This window comes from Papio anubis, chromosome 1, assembly GCF_008728515.1.
Source record: "Papio anubis isolate 15944 chromosome 1, Panubis1.0, whole genome shotgun sequence".
Taxonomy (NCBI): domain Eukaryota; kingdom Metazoa; phylum Chordata; class Mammalia; order Primates; family Cercopithecidae; genus Papio; species Papio anubis.
Genome location: NC_044976.1, coordinates 130626715 through 130652640, shown reverse-complemented (window position 1 = coordinate 130652640; position 25926 = coordinate 130626715). Strand labels below are relative to the sequence as shown.

Genomic DNA, 25926 nt, shown 5'->3' with positions numbered 1-25926 from the left:
CATCCCTAGCAAGGCACCCACATCTGAATCCCCTATCAGAGGCCACCTCCTCCTGCCATAGCGGGGAGATTTCACCAACATACACTTGTTCATGCTGCCCCAGATGTCTTTATTGAGGCCTCTCATTTGACCCAAATACATTAACAAGTGATTGCTGAGATACAGTCCCAAACACAGTATCCTCCCTTCCTTCTGGCCAGGGACAGGACAGTCAGAAAGATACAGGATTAGAGAGAGTGGGGGAAAGCTGTGCGTAGATGGAGGGAACAGAACAGAGATGGGGCCCATATATATGGCTAGAGGAGAATCACAAGAAAGAGTATGGAGAGTGATGGAAGAGACACATAATAGATACAAGTAAATTATGGGATAAGAAACAGAAGTCAGATAAGAGAGAACTGGGCTGATGTCTAGGGAAAAGTAGCTCATTTCCTCATCAAATGAGGGGGATCAGGGTCTCAGCACCCAACGTATAGACCCCAGTTAGCTCTATGGCGGAGAATAACCTAGTCTCTCTGGAGGAACTCAGGGAAGGACAAGGGAAGGCAGGAGAGAGTATGAAAAGACCCGTGGGGTTGAAAGATGGTTGCCATAGCAACTAGTCATCATCATCGTCGTCATCATCATCGTCATCGTCTTCTGTGTTGATCTCGCCCTCCAGCACATCCTCCAGCCAGTCCTCCAGCTCCTCAGCAGAAGGCAGGTCCTCCTCATCGTCCATTTCCATCCATACGCTATCCGCCTAGGAGATGGCACAGGCAGGGGATGGAAGCTAAGTCCGACCCAGGTCTTGGGATCTGTGCTCCCACTCACTGTACTCTGTACATCCTTCCCTACATCCTCATTCTCTTCCTTTCATCTGCCAATGGCCAGAGAAACTGTCCAGGTGAAGGTGTGGGTTAGAATAGTGACAGGTGAGAGTGGGAAGAAAAGGTGGATTGGCAAATAGACCTTCTCCCTTCAATCTGTCTTCTATGCTCTTGCCACACTGAACTTCCCTATCATGCCTTTGGTACAAAACCACTGGCAGCTCTTCATGGCCTATAAGAATAAAGTTAGCAACTCTTCAACATTCAGGATGTTTCTTTCTTTCTTTTCTAAAAGAGACAGGGTCTCACTCTATTGCCCAGGCTCAAGTGCAGAGGTGCAGTCATGGCTCACTGCAGCCTTGAACACCTGGGCTCAAGTGATTCTCCTGCCTTGGCCTCCCAAAATGCTGAGATTACAGGCCTGAGCCACCACCTCGGCCCCAGGGCTTTTCATAACCTGCTTTTCAAGTACCATTCTCAGTGACCTCTAGACTCTCAACAATAAAAATCTACCTGCCTTTTCCGGGAACCTGATATTCATTTTCCTGTTTTGAACTTTTGATCTTGTTTTTCCTTCAGTTTGGAACTGACTTCCCTGAATCATCACTTGTTGAAATCGTATACATTGTATAATCTCCATTTTGAATGTCACTTGTTCTTAAACTTTTCTCTCATTCTGTTAGGCAGAAATCAATGTGATTCCTGTGTCTTATTTTATTTGTATCATTATTTTAAAGTTTATCAGATCTGGCCTTGTAGTTAATGGAATACTTGCCTCTCCAATTAGTCTGAGAATTCTGTGAAAGTAGAGACTGTGGCTCATTCAGTTCAACTTAGCAGTTTTGAAGCACCTACTGTGTGTGCATGAGAAGACTTCTGCCCTGAACAAGCTCAAAAATCTACTGGAAGAGACAGACCTAATACATCGATAGCCATTTAAATGTCATGTTCTCAATGGCTAATGAGCCCTGGGAATGCCAGGGAGGGAATGATTCTAATGGGAGATCTGGAAAGACTTCACAGAGGAGAAAGGATTTGCACTGGGCCTTGAAGGATGAGCCACTGATTCCAACATGTGGGACAGGGCCACATTCAGATCCTAAGTCTCCCCCTCCATCCAGCCACTAGACTGGGCATGTCTGTGTCTTGTGAGAAGGGCCCAACTCCTAGTTAGCAGAGAGGAGGAGAGCTAGCTATGCTGGGAAGTAGAGTCAAGGGTCCAGGTATGAGGACAGGACACTCACATCAGTAACATTGACGACTCCTATTTGCGGGGCTGACAAGTCGATGTCAAACGTCTTCTCCCAGTATGGGACCAGCTGTAGAGAGATCCAAATACGGCAACTTAATGGATGCTAGGAGCATAGGAATCCAGGAGGATGAGTGCAAGGGTCAGCCCAGGGATGGAGATGGGACAACATGAACTGGCAGTGGATGGGGACAGGTCCAGCTGTGAGGGCATCAAGGCAATGGGTAGAACTAAACAGCGAAAAAGGAGAAATCCTAAAGGGAGAGCATCGGGAGGGTCAGCCAAGCATACTGGCCCCTCTTTTCTAAGGAAAACTAGATAGGAAACCCTGTTCTGATCCTGGATCAGATCCTTGTGTTCAAGGTCAAGTCACTTCTCTCTGGCCCTCTGATCTTACATTTCTGAAATAAGGCAAGTATACCTGGTAAGTGCCAATGCTTCTCACGTTTCTCTTTGTTCTTTCAGCTACTCATTCAACAATGAGTGCTAGGTGTTAGGAATGTAGCTGAGAACAAAATCATCTCCTGAAACATGGAATCTCTGTGCTATGATTCTATGATGGAGTGTGTAGAGCCATATGCAGGGCTATTGTGCCTCAAAACACTGGTTTTCTTTAGGAGTCAGCCCTAGCACCTGAGCTTCTGCTTCTGGGAATCATGTGTGATGTCCCGTCCTATTTCCCCTTGCTCAGGATGCCCTCCATGCCAACAGTGCCCTTAAGCATGCAACACACATACCCTCCCAGGGCCCCCCAGCTAGAAGCTGGGGATAGGAACTCTGAAACAAAGCCCTCACTAAGAAGATGCCACAGTCCAAGTCCCTGCCTTAGGATAGCAGTGCCTGAGCTGTGCCTCTTACCAGGGGGAAGTCATCAGGGTCAATCCAGATGATGCTAAGATCTGGGTTGTCAGTGTTATCTTGGGCCACAGCCTTGAGAGTCTCTAAGAACTCGAAACCATCTTGGAGGGAACACAAGTGCAAGGTGTGAGGTGTATGAAGAGGAAAGGGACCCAGATGAAACAGGAGTGCAGAGCTACCTCCCTGCTCCCCAAGCTTCACATGTCTAGCCCTAGGCTGTTTGCAAACTCCCAGGAAAACCTCCGAGTGTCCAACCCAGTATTCCTCCCTCACCAGGATCAGCTTCCTCTGCGAAGGCCACAATGTGGATTCCATCCATATCATCCTCCTGTCGGGCGGTAAGAAGGAGAACAGGGTTTTGGAGAAGACCTTACTATACTCCCTGAAGTTGGGGAGCCCAGAACAGATCCTAGATGTTCATTGAACCTCAATTTTGTGGAAGTCCAGCTTCGGGACCAGATATATTCTTTTGTTTTCTGGGTTTTTTTTTTTTTTTTTTTTTTTTGAGACGGAGTTTCGCTCTGTCGCCCAAGCTAGAGGGCAATGGCACGATCTCGGCTCACTGCCACCTCTGCCTCCCAGGTTCAAGCGATTCTCCTGCCTCAGCCTCCCGAGTAGCTGGGATTACAGGCGTGCGCCACCACACCTGGCTAATTTTGTATTTTTAGTAGAGATGGGGTTTCACCGTGCTGGTCAGGCTAGTCTCAAACTCCTGACCTCAGATGATCCGCCTCCCTCAGTCTCCCAAGGTGCTGGGATTACAGGCGTGAGCCACTGCACCTGGCCAGATATATTCTTGTGATGGTGACCTTTTTCCAAGTGATACTCCTTTCAGCTCCAAAGCCCCACACTTCCTCTGATAATCCCTTTATCCCCAGGCTTGAGGCTCCTCCCTTGTCATCTTCAGTTATGTCTGTCTCCCATTTCCTCACACATTCTTCAGCGTAGAAATCCTTCAACTGCTGCTAGTGCACTGTTTTTTCTACAAATGGGCCTGAGGAGCAGCAGGGTGGGATTTTGCTAGGACTTGAGTCTTCTAGCACTCCTGCTTCCCTGAGGGCCTGACCCTGGCCGGGGGCACTCACCCAGGTCTCATACATACTCTCTGGCTTCAGTTTCCTCAGGGTTGATCTAGAAGAGACAGACAGGGTCATTACTCAGTGGGTTAGAAGTACGCCCCCTCCAGAGGGTCCCGTAGCAGAGGCTGCCTCTAGGTCAGGCCCAGGGCACAGACAGCTTGTAGCCTAGAACAAAGCCATCTGGCAAGGCCTCAACTCTGGGCACCAGGCCCAGCTCACTGCATGGTTAAAGCGGTGGGAGAGGGGAGGGTGGGCAAAGGGACTGGAAGAGAGACTCTGGGGAGAAAGGCAAGAACTGGACATCAATGTATTCATTAATGTATTCATTCATTCACTCAGTCACTATGATTGAGTGCCCGATATGTTCTAAGCACTATGCTGGGTGCTGGGTACAGTTGAACCAGGCAAGCATGTTCCTGCCTTGATGAAGGGAGCCAGCAGTATGGGAGAGAGTAAGTACTGTTTATACTGGTGATTGGATATTTCCAGCTGTGGACTACTATGAAGGAAGGGAATTATGTGTAAGTGCCGGGCAGGGTTATTCAACCTCAGCACTATTGCCATTTGGAGCCAGATAATTCTTTGAAGTAGGGGGCTGTCCTGTGCACTGTAGAATGTTTAGCAGTATCCCTGGCCTCTATCCGCTAAATACTGGTAGCACTCTGCACAACCAAAAATGTGTCTAGACATTACCAAACATCCTTCAGAGAGCAAAAACCTATGCCCACCTCGCCACTCCTTCCTACCTTTTAGAGAACCATTGGTTTAGGGTATATTGTATTAGAAAGAACACGGGGCCGGGTGCAGTGGCTCATGCCTGTAATCCCAGCACTTTGGGAGACCAAGGCAGGCGGATCACTTGAGGTCAGGAGTTTGAGACCAGCCTGGCCAGCATAGTGAAACCTCATCTCTGCTAAAAAATACAAAAATTAGTCAGGTGTGGTGACGGGCCTGTAATTCCAGTTACTTGGGAGGCTGAGGCAGGAGAATTGCTTGAACCTGGGAGGCGGAGGCTGCAGTGAGCCAAGATGGCGCCACTGCACTCCAGCCTAGGGGATAGAGTAAGACTCGGTCTTGGGAAAAAAAAAAAAAAAAAAAAAAAAAAAGAACAAACATGGGACACATCAGGGTTAAAATCCCAGCTCTGACACTTATTACCTGTAGAACCTTTCACTGAGGTTAAAAGGGCTTAATATAATCATAGAGATGGAAAGCACCTTGCAGTTCCTGGCCGGCCACAGGCAGTCAACACTCATTTGTTGACAGAGATTATTTAAGTCTCAACCTCACACTGAATTATACATATGTATGAAGGACCTTCTCCTTGTAGAGCTCAGGGCTAAGTACTGGGGTGTAAAATATTGTGCAAAATTATCAGTGTATCAGAGAGCACTGGTGCCCAACGTGTATTCATCTCCAGGCAAGACTGGCTTCCCGGTTGGCTAAGCTTTCCCCAGCCCATCTCACGCAGTGTGTTCCAGCCCAAGGGGGAGCCAACCCCACTCAGAGGGTTGCCCTTGGTCCCCACCTCCTGTGCTCCTCCACGAAGTTGACAATCTCCTCTTCACTATTGGGTTTGTCTGGGATGGTCACAGGCTCTTCCATGAAGGCTTCGTAGAAATCAATCTCATTCAACTTCAGGGTCAGCTTCTTTGCCACCTTTGGGAGAGGGGGTAGGACGGGAGTGGAGCAGGAGACACAGGGTCATGTTGAGAAGCAGTATTATGGGGGAACAAATATTAGGAAGGGAGTCAGAAAGCTGGGATCCTTGTCACTGCCACTGTGACACTTGACAAGTGTCTTAACTTCTCTAGGGTTGGGTTTAACATGAGACGGGTTTTAGATCATCTAAAGCCCTTCTTCAGCTCTAAATCTATGGAGTGGGAGGAGCCGGGGTGGGGTAGGGAGTGCCAGTGCATAGGAAGGGACTAGGTCAGCCATCGATTCTGGGAGAGGAAGGTGGAGGACAGCTTCGGGACATGAGGGAGAACCAATACAGCTGTGGCGAAGAGAACCTTGCTGTCGAAGGTGGCGAAGAAGGGGATGTAGGGATGAAACTCCTCAGCTGCATCCTCGAAGGCTTTGTAATCTGTAGGGGGAATGCAGAGTCGGTCTCTGGGGAAACCAGGGTCTGCCAGGGAATCATCCCCCACTACCGTCCCCAGTTATTTGCAGGCGGGGTTCATTTTGAGACCCACCCCCTCTAGTTCTTTGAGAGTGAGGGGAAGGTGGGATACTGGAGGTGCTTGTCTGGGAACTCCCGGAGTACAGGGGGTTCAGGTGCTTGCCTGGGAACCCCCAGAGTACAGGGAGGTCAGAGCTGTTGATGGTGCCGACCACAGCCAGAGGAAGAGGTGGGAAGTGCGGAGGTAGAGGCTGAGACACTGGGTGACATGGGGAGGTGGGAGGACGGGTGAGATGGGGATCCAGGGAGGGGTATAGTGGAGTCTGAGGGTTACCCACGCTCTGAGTCTTTGCTCTTGAAGTAGCCAATGAGTTTGATCTCATCCTCAATATTCTCAAATGCCTGCAGCTCTCGTTCACCTTCAATCAATTCCACAGGGTCCTCTAGGACCTGAAAGAGGAGGACATTGCAGGAAGAGGGTTTCTATCCTTGAGTAGAACCAGAAAGGGACCTAGGGAAAAGAAGGCTGGGGAACTGGAGGAGGGGGCTAGATGTTGACAGTGTGTGCGTGTGTGTGTATTGTGTGCAATGTGTGCAGAGTGTGTGGTGTGCATGTGTGGTGTGTGTGTGCATGTGATATATATGCATGGTGGGTGTGTGGTATGTATATGATCTGTGTGTGATGTGTGTCGATGGTATGTGTGTGGTGTGCATATGGTGCGTATGCATACTGTGTGCTATGTAGGTGATGTGTGGTCTATTGTGTGCATGTGTGGCATGTGTGTGATGTGTGTGAATGTGTGTGGTGTGTATGGATGGTGTGTGTGTGGTGTGTGTAGTGTGTGTGTGGTGTGCATGTGGTGCATATGCATAGTGTGTGGCATGTTTGGTGTGTGTGCATGTGATATATCTGGTGGGTGTGTTGTATGTATATGTGTGTGTGGTGTGTATGGATGGTGTGTGTGTGGTGTGTAGTGTGTGTGTGGTGTGCATGTGGTGCATATGCATAGTGTGTGGCATCACGCAGGTGGTATGTGGCCTATTGTGTGCATGTGTGGCATATGTGTGATGTGTGTGCATGTGTGTAGTGTTTGTACATGTGTGGTGTGTGTAGTACGTGCATGTGTGTGGCATGTATGTGGTGTGTGTGCATGTGTGGTGTGTGTGGTGTGGTGCACGTGCATGTGGTGTGTGATGTGAGTGGAGTGTGTGGTGTGCATGTGTGGTGTGTTGGTGCATGTGATATGTGTGGTGGTGGGTGTGTGGGTATGTATATGATGTGTGTGTGGTGTGTGTAGTGTGTGTGGTGTGCATGTGATGCATATGTGTAGTGTGTGGTATGTAGGTGATGTGTGGCCTATTGTGTGCATGTGCGTCCATGTGTGTGGTGTGTATGCAGGTGGTGTGTGTGCGTGTGGTGTGTGTGCATGTGGTGTATGTGTGTGCGTGTGGTGTGTGTGCATGTGGTGTATGTGTGTGCGTGTGGTGTGTGTGTGTGCAGTGTCAGGTTGGGGTTGGTAGGGACTAGGGGGCAGGCAGTGGAGTTTTCAAGCAAAGCCGTCAGGTCCAGGGGAGTCCTTACATCAAGCAGAAACTCCACGATGGTGTCAGCAGAAAACTCGCCATCGTACTCAATGACTTCATCTCCCTTGAATACATACACGCTGTCCACTTCAGTTAGGCCTAGGGAGTGAGCCAGGGCGAGTGAGCCATGATCCCAGGCTTCCCACAGATCCAAGGTCCAAATCCTGGGCCACAGCCCATTTGATAATCACCGGGGCCCCACATGCTCCACCACATGAGCCCGCTGCCCCCCCACCTCCTCTGACCCCGAGGCCGACAGGCCTGATGTCTCTGCTGCTGGATTTAGCCCAGGAGGCTAGCCTGGCCCCAGGGCTTTCTAGGGAGGAGCTGGGGGATCAGGTAGGGTGAGGGGAGGGAATAGAGAGGTGTAGATTCTAGCAGTATTTCTCCCCTTCTCTGACTGCCACGACTAGGAGATGAGTATTCATGCCACCCCCTCTGAGGACTCCAATAGCTGGTTCCCAGTCAAGCTCTTTAATTGCTATTACTGACCAGATGACTTCATTATTACTAACCACCCCTCCCCCATCCATGTCCAGAATCCCGTCTCAAGCCTGTGCTTCCCCCTGGTGGCTCGCTGCTGTAACAACCATGGCTCTGTAGGGGAGGAGTTGGAAGCGGAGTTTGCAGAGGTCTGGCCAGCCCAGCCTGTATTCCTTTGCTCCAGCACCTACCATGTTTTTTAGGTGAGTATAAAGAAGGCCTCCCCTACCTCTTTCTGGGATTTGAGCATGGAACTTGATAAGGAATAGAGAGCCAGAGTCTCCCAGCCATAACCCTCCCAACTTCATATTTTCTCACCCCCTCTTTCAGAATAGACATAACTCTGAGATTTCCAAGCCCCTCAGATCCCAAGGTCTGTCTGACAGGTCCTCCGCCCTAAGCCTCCCTTGGTCTCAATGCCACCTTCCCCTCCCCTGCCCTGCCCTCTCTTACCCAGTTTCTTGGCCACAGCTGCATCCTTCTCAGAGTCTACCAGCCCGAAGCCAACACCCTTGTCTTCTAGGACTTGGGCTGCTAACTGGAGGGAAGGATTATGATGAAAATTAGCCCCTGGAATTTTTATTATACCCTATTCTCCCTCTCATGCTTTCAATTTGGGTCAGTAGAGGTGCAAGAGATATAAGAGTTGACCTTGACCCTTTGCTGAGACCCAGAATATCCCCCAGATTCCCTGCAGTCACACAGTTCTGTTTTTGGCTCAACTTAGTTCATTAATATTGATTGCTCGTTTGCAATGTGCTTATTATGTTGGACTTGAAGACACTGCACTCAATACTTCCTAGTGCCTGAGAGGTGCTGAGGATTCTGGCTTCAGAGTGACTGAGGGCCCCTTCCCTCCTTCAGGGTTGAGCCCTGCATTCCATCCTGGTCAAGTCACACCTGGAGGTCCCTGTACCTGGTCAAGGGCCAAGCTCAGTGTGGGGTTGATCTTGGAAGTCCCTGAGATTCTTCAGAGTGACTCCCAATGGGAAGAATTTTGGAGGGTGGGAGGGTAGTGGTGGGTCTGGTCATGTTGCTGAGGAGTGGGGAAGGCCAGAGAGCTGAGAGAAGAGGTCACTATTTGTCATCCCCCAGAGGGAGAGAGACTGACGACGACTGGACAGTTCTCCCCATCAGGGCCCAACTTTCCCCTTCCACACTCTACTTCAGCCTGTCCTTAGGCTGTGGACAGTCACTCCTGGAGGTCCCTGCCGCCGTAAGTATTCCAGCTTAGCGTCAACCCTGATTCTCTCTGTTGTGGGCACAGCTTGCAGCTCTACCCCCACTCAGCACAGACTCAGGCACTGTGATTCTCAGAGGGGCGGGGAAGGGAGGCGGTTGGCAGGTGGATGGCCAGGGATACTGAGCAGTCAGGATAAAAATACTCGGCTCATTAATCAGATGGCAGGTTCTAGCACCCAGCAGGGGTGTACAAAATGAGAGCCTGTGGTTCTGGTGTCTCACCCTGAAATGCTCCAAGCTCTGGACAAGCTGAGTCCTATCTGCATGCCAAGCCAGAGAAGGGGCCACAGGAGCTTGGACAAGAAAACTCACACATCCCAGCTCCTAAAGGGGTGTGTACGACCACATAGCCCCATCATTCCCAAACATAGGTTTTTTTTTTTTCTTTTCTTATGATAACTCGTTTCTCCTTTGGGCCTGATGTCATTTTGGAGGTGAGAAGGCTCTTCCCACAAAGAGAAGATTGGGGAAGACATTCTGACACCTCCTGCAACCATAAGAAATTTTCCAGTGAAGGCATCCGGCTCATCCAATGGAGACAAATGGGGAATTAGGGAAGGGGAAGAAAGGGGGGGGGACTGGGAGTCCAGTGGGAGGCATGATCTCTAGAAGATATTTAAACATGGCACGCAAGTATCATAACATTTACATTTACACTCAATTTGGATTTCGTTGGGGTGCAGCCCCTGAAGTATATGGAGAGATGTGTTCTGGCTAAGTGGATGGGTGGGGTAGGGGAGTGCAATATACACTGCTGTTCTCCCCTGGCCCTCCAAGTACCTTTTTCCCTTTCCCCCCCGCCACTGTCCTAGCGAAACCTAAGTCAAATACTACCAGCCTCCTACAGCAGGGAGGGGAGTTCTTCCGGCAGCACCCCCACTAAAGGATTACCTAACGATGACAGTACTTTGAGGTTCCTGAGACTCTGCTTCTCATTTGACTAAAGCCACATGCCACTTGCGTCCTGTTGGTCAAGACAGGGGTCCTACCACACTGCCCCTTGCCCCCAGATCCCATCCTCAAAGAGCTGGGATGTAGGATAGGGGATTCCAGAGAGGGGCCAGACATGCTTTGCAGGCCTGCAGTGCCCCCAACTCACCTCCAGGATCAGCTCCTCCATCTCAAATTGTCTTTGTGAGGCCTTGTCATCCTCGGGGGGTTCATGGTAGAGGAGTGCCAGCACCTCATACTTCTTGAACACATTCTTGTAGTTCTTTGCATTGACATTGATCACACGGTCCACACCATCGTATTCAGGGAAGTCCAGCCCTTCCTCCCCCTGCACCCCTGACTTGGGTGTCCCTAGCACCAGCAGCAGCAGCAGTGCTAGCCACAGGCCCGGCACAGCTCTGGGCCCCATCCTGCCTGTAGCACTCATGGAGGCAGTGGGATCTGGGTTGGCTCTCCTGGTCCAGAAGAGGTTAGCTGGGGTAGGGAGGGGCCCCTGGGTCCCAGATTCTGAGTTAGGGGCTCAAGTGGGAGGGGGGATTGGGGAATGGCCCAGAGCAGTGGACAGAGGACACTGCTGAGTCCTGGAGAAACTGCCGACAGAGCCAAGGGAAAAAGGGTCAGGAGGAGGAATAGGAGCAGGGGGCGGGGAGGGAACCGGAGCTGCCCCCTTAAATTGGCACCCCTCAGTCCCCACCTGGTCCTGTCTAAATATGTCTCCATGGTTGGCAGGAGAGACGGATAACCTTCTGAGGCCAGGACAGCTCCATGTGGGCCGAAATCCTCCCACCTCCTACACTTCTACCCCAGGCTCCCGGGGGCTCCTTCCCTCCCCCTCCTCTGGTGTCCAGGGCACCTCAGCCCTGGTCCCCATGCTGGCCTAAGAGCTCATCGCCATATTAAGAAAGGAAAAGGAGAGATGCCGGAGCTAAAAATAAGACCAGATGAGTCGGAGGTAAATGAAGCTGGGGCTGGGGGAGGGGAGGAATAAGGGTAATTAGGGAGGGCCGAGGGTAGGGCAAGGGTAATTAGAAGTTAAATGCAGTGGAGAGGAGGAGCTAACGGGGTCAGAGGCTAAATTGATAATATAGGGTAAAAGGGGGCACATGTGGTGTTGGCTGTATGTCCTCAAGCCTGGGAATCTTCTGTAGGTGAAGTCTGATTCTGATTCTTTGATCCTGTGTAGGAGAGTGGGGCAATGAAAGTGCAAGCCAGGCTGCAGGAAAGAGACCCCCCTCCACTTTCTTTTAAAGAATCAGGACCAAGGATGAGGTCATTCTCTGAATAAAAGATGGAGCCGCGTCCAAGACTGGCGACCTGGCTCAGCTCCAGCCAGTTTCCTTTGCTTCACTCAGCACTCCTAACTTGGGAATGCAGGGAAGGACAGGGCTGACCTGGATCCTGTCCTGTAGAGATGTGGGTTTGGGGTTTCTCTGCCCATACAGCCCACAGTGAGAAGGGAACTGTCATTTGGTTGCCACCTGTGTGTGCACTCCCTCCCCTGATCCTATGGGACTCAGTTTTCTGGGGCACAGTGGGAAGGGAGGTTTTCCCAGGCTGCCTGCTTCCAAGGAGAGTGAATAGCTACTATTTATTCCCACGTCTTTGACAAGACAAAGAGGATCAGTTACTGACACTAGGGCAAAAAAAATTAACATTAGGTAAGCATGAAGAGGTGAGCCCTGTGCCCTGAACCAAGACTGATGATTAATTCTGTGCACCCGAGATCCGAAGCAGAGTTGGGCAGGCAGGGGCTTAAACTTCTGGATCCAGCTTGGGGGTGAGGACAGAGTAGTGAGTTTAACTCTGGATACGTAGGAAGGAAGGATCCTCTTCATGGCCCTCCAGGGTTCTTACTATGCACAGGTAAACTGAGGCATGAGGGAGACCATAGAGGGTCAGATCAAAGTCACATGCTGCCGCCGCACCCTGAGGTATCTCTGATTCTAGAGAGAGAGTGCCGGTTTTTTGTTTTCGTTTTTGCATCCAGGGAGGGGCATGTAATTATGTTAGCAGAATAACTTTTCCACATGTCTGTGCAGTGGACCTTACACAGCTAAACAAGAAGGCCACAGAAAATCTCAAAAGCATGGCAGGAGTGAGGCCAAGAGGGACAGCTGTCACTGTAGTAGGAGAGGTCGGAGCTAGCCTAAGCACAGCACGTTGGAGCTGAAGAGACCTCAGAAGCCCATCTTCTGGTCTCCCTGAAGAGTGACTAATGTGGGAAAGCACCATGGCCAGAGGAAGACAGCCAGGTGAGATGGGGAGGCCTGGCCAGAAGCAGATGACCTAGGTGATGTCCAGCCCCGATTTCTCACTTCTGCATTCCAGGGGAGGAGGGAGACACTGGGACAGAGATGCTGGAATATAAAACTTGTTCCATCTTGAATCTGACCTTTTGTACCCCCAAGAGTGTGAGATGGGACTCTGATGGCGAGTCTGCTCCATCTCCTAGTCCTTTCCTACACCTACCGGACATTGCCATCCATCCCATTCCCTCTCATTGCCCTCTCTGGCTCCAGTCCCACCCTTCCCCTTTCCAGCGCCCGTCCCTGCTGCTCTCTCTCTTGATGCTTCACTCTCTCTGCTTTCTACTCAGTCTCCTTTCCTTCAGGCCCTTGGACTTGAGAAGCCTCAACCACTGGTATCAAATGACCGTGAGTTGGGGCCTCTGTATTTTTAACCCACCAGACACCTGAAGCTCCTGCTACTGAAACCTGAGGAGCTGGCCCTCTGTGCTCCCGCTTCCCACCTCACTCACATATACCCTGGACCACTGATCTTCCAGGGTCTGGTTCAGCCATGTCAGCAACTGGGGAAGGACCCCAGGCTGATATAGCACTGTCCCTAGGAGACCTTGTGTTGGAAGAGGGAGGAGAAGAGGGAGAGAGACCTCTGAGGAGGGGCCTGATGTAGGGAAAATGGCAGGCAATACTCATGATGGCCTTCTCCTTGCTAGCCCATGGCCCCTCATCCTCCAGACCCACCCCGGGTCCTTCCCCATCACTAGCCTATTTTTTTTCTTGTTGTTGTTTTGTTTGCTTTGTTTTTGTGTATTTTTGACCCAGCCCTCGCTGAAAGACTAGTCTGAAAGTGATTAAGGGCACATGTTCTGAAAACTGACAGACCTTGGTTTCTTCTTGGATAACATGGAGTGTGTGGTAGGGAAATATTTTTGTGACTTACTTGATGGTGTATATAAAGCCCTCGTCCCAGTGTTAGGCATAGTGTGCTGACTCCTGGTACATGTGTTTTGTTTTGGATAATAGCTGATGGTTTTCCCCTGGCTTTCTTTAGCATTTCTCTTCCACCCTGTAGACATTGGCACAGCCAATGGTCTACTCTGAAAGAGGCCTGAGAATGAACTGACCCACATGGCACGGTGGAGGGGCTCACAGAGCAAAAGTTAATGAGCGGGTGAAGGGGAAGGAAGAAATGCTGAGATGAAGAGGGGCAGGAGAGGAAGGCCCCCCAGGACTTTTCACTCATCTGAGAAGGCACCTGGGCCCAGGCACAGAGGCCAGGCTCTTGGGAAAGTCCATCACCCCATGCAGAGCGCAGGCGGCTGCTTTACCTATAGTAAAGGCCACAGGGATTCAGAAAGTCTTGTTATAGCCTCTATCTCAAGGTTACACCAGAGAAAACAGGCTGAGGGTCAGAATGGGGTTGAGGAGTCCTGATGACAGAGGGCAGGGACCACCAGTATGCCTGGAGTCTGTCCCTCCTACCTGTCCCTTTCTCAGATGAGGGACACCACTCAGCACATGACCGTTCCCAAGTCATTTAACCTCTCCGGACTTCAGGCTTTTCACTGATGCAGTCTGATCTCTTCTAGCACCACAGCGCTGTGGTCTGCAAGCTGGTCTCACAAACTGCAAGGTGTGGTCGGATGAGTCCACCCCACCCACCCCGTGTGGATGCTGTGGACCCTCTCCTATGTGTGGCTCAGCTGCCTCTCTCTCCCCCACCTTCCATTTCTCTGATCTCAGCTGGAGTTTTGAGGCAGTCACTTGCCCTGTCCTTGCTGTCCAGTGGCTCGGAGAGTGACTTTAAAGGGCAAGGATGCTTGATACTGATCCTATCCCAGCCTTGACTCTGGTCCTTAAAACACTTCGCCAGCCTGGTCATCATGAAGACCTGTGGAGGGAGCTTCACAGTAATCCCCACTCCCCCAATATCAGATTTGACACATCCAGCCGGTGAGGGCTTTTCCAGACATTTACTGTCTAGACTGGCTACAGGATTCAGCAGGACCATGCCCCTCCCTGCAGGGCTCCAGCTAGAGGCAGGCCGGGCTCAGCCCACCTCATCCTCTGCCTGTGATGCCCTCAAGCCAGCCCAGGATTGCCCATCTTTCTCATCCAAGATAATTCATCCTAGTGTCTCAGATGTTGTGTCAAACTTATAATCTCTGGCCCCACCCCAGCTCTCACGACACCCCTGTGTCACAGGAAGCTCTTCCTCTGCTGAGTTTAGTAGTACGTCTCCCTCTCCACCCAGCCTGTGGAAGAGAAGAGGCCAGTGTGAACTGGAAGAAGGAAGGTGAGGCATCCAGGGGAGACAGGCAGAAGGGAAAGCAGGGACAAGGTTGGAGGTGGGAGGTCTGGAACACAGGGCACTGAGGGTCAGATGAAGCAGGGGGGTGCAGCCAAGGGGTGGAGAGGTCTGGGTTCCAGGTGCAGTCAAGGCTGGCAGCGAGGAGGGGAGAAAGTCAGTGGTGGGTCTGGAGGGACTAGGCGGGATGGCGGAGCTAGTCAGGGGGCTGGTGACCACTCAGTCAGAGCGGGGCCCAGGGGAGCCTCACCACCTGGGTGCTGACGGATGAGGAGTTTTCTGATTTCATCATAGATGAAGATGAGAATACTGTAGGGAATGGCACAGAGCCACCAGGTTATCCTGTAGAGAGCAAGAGCCAGTCAGCATGGCAGGAGAGACAGATGCTAGAGGACAAGTGCAAAGAGTAATATGCACAGGAATTGCATGTTTCATTGCTTGTGTCTACTGTATGCCTGGGACTGTGCTGGGGACAGTGCAGTTGCGTAACATCTGGTTGATCCTTCCTTTTTTTTTTTTTTTTTTGAGACAGTGTCATTCTGTTGCCCAGGCCGGAGTGCAGTGGCGCAATCTCGGCTAGTGAGGCAACCTCTGCCTCCCTGATTTGAGTGATTCTCATGCCTCAGCCTCCTGAGTAGCTGAGATTACAGGTGCGCACCACCACTCCCAGCTAATTTTTTGCATTTTTTTTTTTTTTTTTGAGACAGTCTCACTCTGTCACCGAGGGTGGAGTGCAGTGGCATGATTTCAGCTCACTGCAAACTCCACCTCCCAGATTCAAGCGATTCTCCTGCCTCAGCCACCCGAGTAGCTGGGACTACAGGCATGCACCACCACGCCCAGCTAACTTTTGTATTTTTAGTAGAGATGGGGTTTCACCGTGTTGATCAAGATGGTCTCCAACTCCTGACCTTGTGATCCGCCTGCTTCGGCCTCCCAAAGTGCTGGGATTACAGGCGTGAGCCACCGTGCCTGGACAATTTTTTGTATTTTTAGTAGAGACTAAATTTTTTGGATTTTCGCCACTTTGCCCAGACTGGTCTTGAACTTTTCAACTCAGGCAATCCGCCCTCCTCAGCCTCCCAAAGTGCTAGGATTATAGGCATGAGCCATCGTGCCCGGCCTGAGACCTACCTTTGAGGAGGTCAAAGCCTGTGGGATTAGTGATTGGGAGTGGAGAAGAGAGGCATGAGACAGAAACATAAAGAGCCAGTGATAGCCGGGCGCGATGGCTCACACTTGTAGTCCCAGCACTTTGGGAGGCCGAGGCAGGCGGATCATGAGGTCAGGAGTTTGAGATCATCCTGACCAACGTGATGAAACCCCGTCTCTACTAAAAATACAAAAATTAGCCGGGTGTGGTGGCATGTGCCTGTAATCCCAGCTACTCAGGAGGCTGAGGCAGGAGAATTGCTTGAACCTGGGTAGTGGAGGTTGCAGTGAGCGGAGATCGCACCACGGTGCTCCAGCCTGGGCGACAGAGCGAGACCGAGACTTCCTCGGAAAAAAAAAAAAAAGCCAATGATAATATAATATGATAAATGTCATATTAGAGGTACATGCAATGTTCACAAGATTCTCTGCCAACTTTTGTGGAGCCACTGAGGGAGACCCGTGTGCTCTCCGCATACTCTAGGGCTTGTGCCCACAAAGGGGAGGTTGTCTGAGCAGGAGGGGTCTATCTGAGACATCTAGTGTGGGGATACTTTGTCAGCGAGTATACTGATGCTTCTGTATTACAAAGATGGGGACATTGTTTTCTTCCTCCACCTCTTTTTATAATTAGACCAGGAAGATGGATTCTGGGGAGGGGCTGAATCAGGACAGCAGTTGTTCCCTTGGATGACAGAAGAAATGGCCTAGACCAGCACTGTCCAATAGAAATATAATGTGAGCCACGTGTAAAATTTAATATTTTCTAGTAGCCACATTAACATAAGTAAAATGAAACAGATGAAATTAATTTTAATAATATTTTTATTTAACCCAATATATCAAAAACATTATCATTTAAATATGTAATCAATATAAACATTATTTATTTTAATTACATTTAATGTGTTTTATAGAAACAGGGACTTGCTGTGTCCTCCAGGCTGGAGTGCAGTGGCACGATCATAACTCGCTGCAGTCTGGAACTCCTGGGCTCAAGCGATCTTACTGCCTCAGCCTCCTGAGTAGCTGGGACCGTCGGTGTGCATGGCTACACCTGGCTAAGTTTTAAATTTTTTTGTTGAGACAATGTCTCACTTTGTGTACAGTCTGGTCTTGAACTCCTGGCCTTACGTGATCCCCCCATCTTGGCCTCCCAAAGTGCTGGGATTGGAGCCACTACACCCCCGCCTCAATATTAGCATTATCAAGGTCGGGCGTGGTGGCTCACGCCTGTAATCCCAGCACTTTGGGAGGCCGAGGTGGGTGGATCACAAGGTCAGGAGTTTAAGACCAGCCTGACCAACATGATTAAACTAAAAATACAAAAATTAGCTGGGCATGGTGATGCGTGCCTGTAATCCCAGCTACTCAGGAGGCTGAGGCAGGAGAATTGCTTGCACCAGGGAAGTGGAGGTTGCAGTGAGCTGAGATTGTGCTACTGCACTCCAGCCTGGGCAACTGAGTGAGACCCCATCTCAAAAAAAAAAAAAAAAAAAAAGGCATTATCAATAAGATACTTTACATTCTTCTTCTCATCCTAAGTCTTGGAAATTCAGTGAATATTTTTCACTGACAGAATGTCTGAACTCAGATATAAAATTTCAACAGTTGAAGGGGAATGTGGTCCAACCAAAATAATGAAGTGGTAATATAGAAAAATATTTCACATTGCTTTAGTTTTTGACTTTAATTAAAATTGAATAAAATTACAAATTTACTTCCCCAGTCTCACTAGTCTCATATGTTGAAAGCACAGTAGTCGTATATGGATATACGGTATATGGATATACCGTATTGGACAGTACAGGCCTGGGCCATGGCTCATTCCACATGCACACAAATATATACATTTCTTTTTTTTTTTTTAATTATTATTATACTTTAAGTTCTAGGGTACATGTGTATAACGTGCAGGTTTGTTACATATGTATACTTGTGCCATGTTGGTGTGCTGCACCCATCAACTCGTCAGCACCCGTCAACTCGTCATTTGCATCAGGTATAACTCCCAATGCAATCCCTCCCCCCTCCTCCCTCACCCACTCCCCTTGATAGGCCCCGGACAAATATATACATTTCTACACAAACAGCCACCCCACCCCTTCATTCAACAAACAATTGTTTTATATACTGTGTGTCTGTGTTAGGTATTGGGGAAATAAAAATGATAACATGTTGGTCTCATGTAGCTCTCAAGGAGCTCAGGGGAATCAGAGAAAAGAGGGTGAACACACACACACAGAATACAGAATCGCAATATTAGGTGCTAAGTTTTATGGTTAAGGTGTACACAGTGTTTGAAAGCACAGATAATACTCAACGGCATTTGTTATTATGTCTATAATGGCATTAATAGCAACAAGAATAAAGCTACTAGTAACAAGGCGTCCACCATGACCCAAGCATGCTTGGTGCTTTATGCCCATTTCTACGTGTAAATCTCACAACACTCTGCAAGGTCCATCCCTGGAGTGTATTATTGAGACTTTGCAGGTGTAGCTGAGGCTCAGAGTGGTGCCGTACTTGTCCAAGGTCACAGAATAATACATAGTAGAGTTGAGATTTCCACCTGGGATTGTCAGTGTCTAAGGCCAGTGCCAACGTCTCCTATTAAACATTAATTGAGTACCTACATTGTATAAAGCATCGTGTAAAACACTACAAGGATGGAAAGGTGAGCAGAGTATGGACATATACAGAAATGTGTTGGAAGAAGGACGGGTGTGGTGGCTCATGCCTGTAATCCCAGCACTTTGGGAGGCAGAGATGGGTGGATCACCTGAGGTTGGGAGCTCGAGACCAGCCTGGCCAACATGGTGAAACCCCGTCTCTACTAAAGATACAAAAAATTAGCTGGGCATGGTGGTGGGTGCCTGTAATCCCAGCTACTCGGGAGGCTGAGGCAGGAGAATCACTTGAACCCGGGAGGTGGAGGTTGCAGTGAGCCGAGAATGTGCCATTTCACTCCAGCCTGGGCAATAAGAGCAAAACTCTATCTCAAAAAAAAAAAAAAAAATGTGTTGGAAGAATACATACTACATCCTTAATTGAGGCTACCTATGCAAGTTGGGTTGGGTAATGGGGATGGGAGTGGAACATTTGCTTTCTTCTCTGTACATTTTTAAATATAAATTTTTCCACATCAAGCATATACTAATGTTAATGCAAAGCAAAACAAAGCAAACACCTGGAGTTGAACAAGAGAAGGCACCAGACAATAAGAATTTCAGTAGGCACGATCACATACATATACATTAAAACATATTTGCATAAGTACAACAGAATTAGCTAAGCATAGATTAGGCTATTTTTATGGTTACTTCAGCTCCAAGCAATATGTATCCTTGGACAACTACAGCACACATCATCACGAAAAAGATTTCATTCTGTTAAACACTGGTAAGTCTGCTAAATTTGTGTGTCTAGTGGGTTGTGATCATTTGGCACAGTCTCTAATATCTCCCTAAATAAGATCCACTTATCAGAGCACAGATGACTCTCCTTGTACCACTGAGTGTACATGTAGCCCCACGTATCCAGGCAGCTCCTGGCTCATTACAATCCTAGTGAAACACACCCTTCCTCTACATGCTCCCCCATTCCTGGACATCCCCTGCTTGCATCCCTTCCCTTACTCACTTGAGTGGGTACATTCGCAGGGCCACGTCCATGCCTGGAGTGTAGGACAGAAATGCAGCCAAGAGTGTCTCCTCCAGGATCCCAAATATTAGGACTTTGTTTCTGGGTAGAAACATACATGGGTGTGACGGTGAGGGAGAGGAAAAGGCAAGGGGAAATGGTGTGTTCTGGTGTGTAGGGTTTGGGAGAGTGTTGGGGCTGTTTTGTGGGATGTTCACCTCATGCCCTGCTGGAAAGCTGAGTTCCTGCGAGTCTTGGAGATGATGAGATCCGCCCACTGCACAACCACGATGGTGACAAAAAAGGCCGTTTGGCACGTGAACTCCACAACTTTTCGTTGCTCATAGGTCTGGAGAGGGCAGGGAGGAGGAGACAGTGTCAGAAGGGGATTCTGTACACCCTAAGGCTTCTTCCCTCTCCCACCTTCCAGGACCCCAGGGCTGAGTCAGGTCCTCATTTTTTTTTTTTTTTTGAGACGAAGTATCACTCTTGTTGCCCAGGCTGGAGTGCAATGGTGTGGTCTTTGCTTACTGCAACTTCTGCCTCCCCAGTTGAAGCAATTATCCTGCCTCAGCCTCCTGAATAGCTGGGACTACAGGCACCTGCCACCACGCCTGGCTAATTTTGTGTATTTTTAGTAGAGATGGGGTTTCACCATGTTGGCCAGACTGGTCTCGAACTCCTGACCTCAGGCGATTTGACCGCCTCTGCCTTCCAAAGTGCTGGGATTACAGGCGTGAGCCACCACGCCCAGCCAGGTCCTCACTCTTTAGACCCCCACAGCACTTCACAGATGTCTCTGTTTTAGCGCTTTTCATGTTGTATTATGATTTGTTTATGTTTTCCTTGCCTGACTGAGAGCTTCTCAAGAAAAACTACTTGCCTTATTTAGCTCTATGTCCTCTCCCTGTGCTTAGTTCAGTGGATGGCATGTAGCGTGGTCAATAAATATGGATTGAGTTAATAAGAAGGAAGGGGTAAGAGAAGAAGGTGGAGTTAGAGAGGAAGGCAGGGCTGGGCATGGTGACTCACGCCTGTAATCCCAGCACTTTGGGAGGCCGAGGCAGGCGGATCACGAGGTCAGGAGATCAAGACCATCCTGGCCAACATGGTGAAACCCTGTCTGTACTGAAAAATACAAAAAATTAGCCGGACGTGGTGGCGGGTGCCTGTAGTCCCAGCTGCTTGGGAGGCTGAGGTGAGAGAATGGCGTGAACCTGGGAGGCGCCACTGCACTCCAGTCTGGGCAACAGAGTAAGACTCTGTCTCAAAAAAAAAAAAAAAAAAAAAAGCAATAAAAAGAGAGGAAGGCAGAGTCAGGAGATATAGGTCAGAAAGGGTGGGGCCAGAGGACAGTGTGAATACAGCGGGGAAAGAAATACCCCAAAGAGTGGTATCAGATAGGAGACATTCATTCATTCGCTTGCTCTTTCATTCACACTTTACACATAAGGAACTTAGAGTCTAGTGGGGAAAATAAATATGCTCACCATGTCAGCACAATAGATAGGTTATAAAAGAGAGATTGCAGAGGGCTATGGGAACACAGAAGAGGTGCATCTAAATTACACTGGAGAGAAAAGCTTCTGTTTTAAAAACTAAAACAGCATGTTTATAAATAACTCATAGATCAAATAAATTTGAAAATATGGAAGACTGCACAATCATGAAATACTACGTATCAGACCGCATGGGATGGGGTAAAGTTGTACTTGGAGAGGAATATAGAGCCTTAAACGATAGAAGACAAGACAAAGGCTGGAAATTGATGAGCCAAGCATGGAACTTAGATTAAGACCAATCAGCATGTTTGTGTGCATCAGATCATCCCACCACTGTCCATCACAGTCAGTTGCCATTTCCTGCATCACTCGCTATCATTTCTTGAAGATTTTAGCTTCTGACACTGTTACTCCACTATTACTTCTGTCCTTGTTTTTGGAGATTGAAATGTCCATGTTGATGATCCTTCCAATGCTGTGGTCTCACAGTTCCTTGATCTTCTCCTCCAATGATACTGTCCTCCACTCCCCACCTGGGCTGCTTGCTCCCATCCTTAAACTCTAGATATTGTCCTTTCCAATACCTATTATTTCTTTGTAATTTCAAGCATCTTTCTCTCTCTGACCAGCATTTTTATAATTCCATCTCACTCTAGTATCCTAGTTCCAACACTTCTTGGACCCCCCTGGACTTACAATCTCTTGATTAAATGTGTTATATATTTGGTTATTATCTGTCTTCCCATCCCCACCTAGAAATAAGCTCCATGAGAGCAATAACTTGATGATTTTTGTTCACTGTCATATCCCCAGGCCCTAGAACAGTACCTGGTACATAGAAGATGCTCAGTAAACATTGTCTGAATGAACAAGTGAGTGGGGGAATCACTGGAATTAATGAAAGATATTTAGAAAGCAAGGAGCGATCCTTGCTTCTACAGTGCATCATGCACTTCCTGGGTGGGTGGCTCTATACTAGATTATCTGAAAATTACAGTCATACAAGAGACACGGACGCGCCTTTATAGAGTTTGTTGCTCAGGGCAACTGTTCTCAACACATTTTTGTGATACTTCAAGATGTCTTCAATGTGCAGGGGGGAATTCTTAACTTTTTACCTCAAATTACTTTTAATTACCATTAATTTACTGTCAATAAATTTATGCCATGCTGCATCTTGGCAGCAGGGAGGAAGTATCAAGATGGAAAACAAGGGCTTGAGCTGGGAGTTGAGATGTCAGCAGGGTGCACAGCAATGAGAACTTTGGGTGTCATTGGATCCTGGAGCAGTGTTGATAGCTGGGAATATTGACATCTGATGGCCTTTATAAGACTCAGCTAGTGGAAGCCAAGTGAGGGGCATCTTCCCAGCAATTCAGATTTGAACACAATTTGAGAAACCTGCAATTGGCTAGGTTTGGAGACATCATGGTGAAGTGGGAAAGTGCTGGGCAGGGATCAAGAGTCCAGAATTCAAGTCCAGCTCTTTTAGGAATTCACTGTGGGACTTTGAGCAAGTTACAGAATCTTCCTAGATCAGTTTCCTCATCTGTAGAATGATGATAATTGACTGTGTCCTCTATGACACCACAATTCTAGCAATAATTGGTGTCACATGTCACATGTCCCACTATCTTAGAAATTGGGACAAGAGTATTCACAGATACCAAAAAAGCATACTTACTAAAATTCTTGCACACATATTGTTGGGGAGAGAGCTTCAGTTTGAGCTTCATTCATCTTGGATGTTAGAAAAGACAACTATAGAGAGGTATCCTCTAGGTTAAAAAGGTTTAGAATGATTAGGAAGGGATATACAAAGAAAATAGGTTTTCAGGTTTTTTTTTCTTTGAGATGGAGTCTCGCTCTGTCACCAGGCTGAAGTACAGTGGCGCAATCTCGGCTCACTGCAATCTCTGCCTCCTGGGATCAAGCGATTCTCCTGCCTCAGCCTCCTGAGTAGCTGGGATTACAGGCATGCGCCACCATCCCCAGCTAATTTTTGTATTTTTAGTAGAGACGGGGTTTCCTCATGTTGGCCAGGATGGTCTCGATCTCTTGACCTCGTAATCCACCTACCTCTGCCTCCCAAAGGGCTGGGATTACAGGCGTGAGTCCCTGTGCCCGGCTGGTTTTCAGAATTTATATTTATTTATTTAGTTAGTTTTTGAGACAGAGTTTTACTCTTGTTGTCCAGGCTGGAGTGCAATGGCATGATTTGGGCTCACTGCAACATTTGCCCCCCGGGTTCAAGTGATTCTCCTGTCTCAGCCTCCTGAGTGGTTGGGATTACAGGCACACGCCACCAGGCCCGGCTAATTTTGTACTTTTAGTAGAGATGGGGTATCTCCATGTTGGTCAGACTGGTCTTGACTCCCAACCTCAGGTGATCCACCCGCCTCGGCCTCCCAAAGTGCTGGGATTGCAGATGTGAGCCACCGCGTCTGGCCTCAAATTTTAAATCATATCATTTGAACTGTCAGGGAGGAAGAGTATAACAGGAGAGGACCCAGCATTTATTTCTGGGGCAATCATGGTTAGAACCTGGGACAACAGAAACCGGCTCAGAAAAGTTGATATGACAAAGACTTCAAGGAGCCAAAGGACCCAGACAGGCAGGGCCAGACAACAGACAGGAGGGGCCAGCTGGAATGAGCCTATGCTAAACAGAAGAGGATTTGCTGTTGTGACTGGAGACTGAGGGCAAGTGTGAGAATGCTCATACAGGACTGAAGAAAAGGCATCAGCTCTGCTTGTGTGGTGCTTCCCTTCTTCCCTCTTAAAAAATTTGCTAGACCCACTCTCCCCTGTCACTCTCACTCTTACTGGTCTCAGCTCCTACCTTATCCCTTCTACTCACCCACTGCTGTCCGTAGCTGTCCTCCAGGTCATTCAAGTATTTATCTTCCCAGTGGAGGCGGATGCCCAGCAGATCAACAGGCCTAAAACCATTCTCAGCCAGGATTACAAAGTAGGTAAAGAATCCAGCCAGAGCCTGGATCATCCCTGTGAATGACAGAGTTGCAGGACAGGGGAGCTTGGTTCAGAGAAGGGCCCCAAAAGGTAGGCCAGGGGAGGGCTGGGGGCTGGGACTTGCTTCTGGCTGGGCTGGTGCGTGTCTGAAGAGTAACGTGGAAGAGTCTTGCCATCAGCCGCCTGAGCCTGTCATCTCTCATCTCTGTGGGACTTTCCTTCAAGCCCTGACATTTATTTCTAAACTCTGACCCAGAGTCAGCTTTGAATCATATAATCTTAAAACTAAAAAGGACTTTAGAGGCCACTGATTCCCTCTCCCAATTTTTTTTTTTTTTTTTTTGAGACAGGATCTTACTCTGTTCATCGCTCACCCTATTTTCTGAAATACCATTGCACTTGGAAACTCAAGAACAAAGACTTCTAATGACTCTCAAATGTCTGTCAAGGCTGACCCCAACACAAGTGATATCTATGTCTACAGCCTTATTTTTCACTACTTTATAAAGACTAAGGGTTCTACCAACCTGGTTTATTCACTCTTCTCTAACTGTGCCATATGAAATTCCCCACTCCTTTGGTCTCCCACACCTGACCATACACTTACTAGTCTAAGCCCCATTTTCCCACACCAAGTTTAAGTCCTATTTCCTGCAAAAGGCTTCTCTGGCTATCCTCATAATGGTGAGCCTACTTGCTTTGTAATCCTGTAGCATGTTCTGTCTATACTCATTACTTGGCACTTGGAGATGCTATCATTTTATGTATCTTTGTTCCTTTTGTACTGGACTCTAAGTCAAGGGCAGATCAGAGGTGAGTGGTTCTTTGTGTTTTCAGGGCCTAGAACAGTTTGTTGCTGAGAAAATATCTCCCTGACTTCCAAACTGAGATGGCTTACGTTGCCAGGCAGGGGCAACCACTCCCCGCTCCCTCCACTCCTCATTCCTCTGGGCGCACCAATCTGTCCATAGGCCATGCCAATGAGACGGTGGTTCACCAGATTATCCGTCTTTGGGTTCCGTGGAAGCCTCTTCATGATGTCGCTTTCAGCTGACTCATAAGCCAAGGAGATGGCAGGGACCTGGAGGATGGAGGGTGGGGACGACAGGGGTCACAAAGTTCAGAAGGAAACTCAGCAGTAATTCGAGCTCTACCCCTCTGTCTTGACGCAGCCTCAATCTATCTCACAGGAGGTGCGAGAGCTGGGTCATAAGTAGGTTGTCATGAGTTTTAGTAAGGTAGCTCCAGGCAGAAAGAAGGGAGCTTAGGAGGCAGAATTCTGGGAATCTCCGGCTCACCAGCTTGGCCCTTACCATGTCAGTGCCGAGATCAATGCAGAGGATGGTTATGGTTCCCAGAGGCAGGGGTATACCGAGGATGATGAACATCAGGAAGGGGGTGATCTCAGGGATGTTGCTGGTCAGGGTGTACATGATGGATTTCTTCAGGTTGTCAAAGATCAGGCGGCCTGGAGAGGATGATCAACCTTCTGTGAGAAGCCCTGGGAGAACACACCTCCCTCATACCAGCTCCAGGACAGACAGGCCACCTCAAAGAAGTGTCACAGTCCAGGAAAGGGTCTGGAAGTCCTAGACCTCTAGGGTCCCAGTATTGTTTCAAAATTGTGTGCCTTTTAATCGGAGCCATGCCGTCTGTGTACTCTCTGTTCTTAGATTCACCCTAGCTAACGTTATCTGATCTCTGAAAATTAGCAGGGTTGGGCCTG

At 48.7% G+C, this 25926-nt stretch overlaps 2 protein-coding genes across 7 annotated transcripts in view; both read right to left on the bottom strand.

Annotated features, from left to right (window-relative positions):
- Positions 1 to 88: 88 nt before the first annotated feature.
- CASQ1 (calsequestrin 1) lies at positions 89 to 11364 on the bottom strand. The gene is made up of 11 exons (XM_031654460.1): positions 10529 to 11364; positions 8641 to 8725; positions 7703 to 7803; positions 6459 to 6570; positions 6011 to 6084; positions 5524 to 5654; positions 4002 to 4047; positions 3190 to 3244; positions 2917 to 3017; positions 2054 to 2128; positions 89 to 742 (listed from the first exon to the last, which is right to left on the bottom strand). Exons 1-11 carry the CDS (start codon positions 10805 to 10807, stop codon positions 599 to 601), a joined length of 1203 nt encoding a protein of 400 aa, XP_031510320.1. The 5' UTR covers positions 10808 to 11364; the 3' UTR covers positions 89 to 598.
- Positions 11365 to 14581: 3217 nt separating this feature from the next.
- ATP1A4 (ATPase Na+/K+ transporting subunit alpha 4) overlaps positions 14582 to 25926 on the bottom strand; it is a 34990-nt gene continuing 23645 nt past the window's right edge. For 5 of the 6 annotated variants that reach the window (XM_003892912.5, XM_009184713.3, XM_009184704.3 and 2 more), the window contains 7 exons: positions 25514 to 25668; positions 25158 to 25281; positions 24088 to 24233; positions 19944 to 20074; positions 19726 to 19827; positions 15182 to 15273; positions 14582 to 14878 (listed from right to left, as the gene is read on the bottom strand). In XM_003892912.5, coding sequence (XP_003892961.1) covers positions 14850 to 14878; positions 15182 to 15273; positions 19726 to 19827; positions 19944 to 20074; positions 24088 to 24233; positions 25158 to 25281; positions 25514 to 25668 — 779 coding nt within the window. In that variant the 3' untranslated portion in view covers positions 14582 to 14849. The remainder of the gene's footprint in view (positions 14879 to 15181; positions 15274 to 19725; positions 19828 to 19943; positions 20075 to 24087; positions 24234 to 25157; positions 25282 to 25513; positions 25669 to 25926) is intronic. The other variant, XM_009184694.3, reaches the window with a different exon arrangement.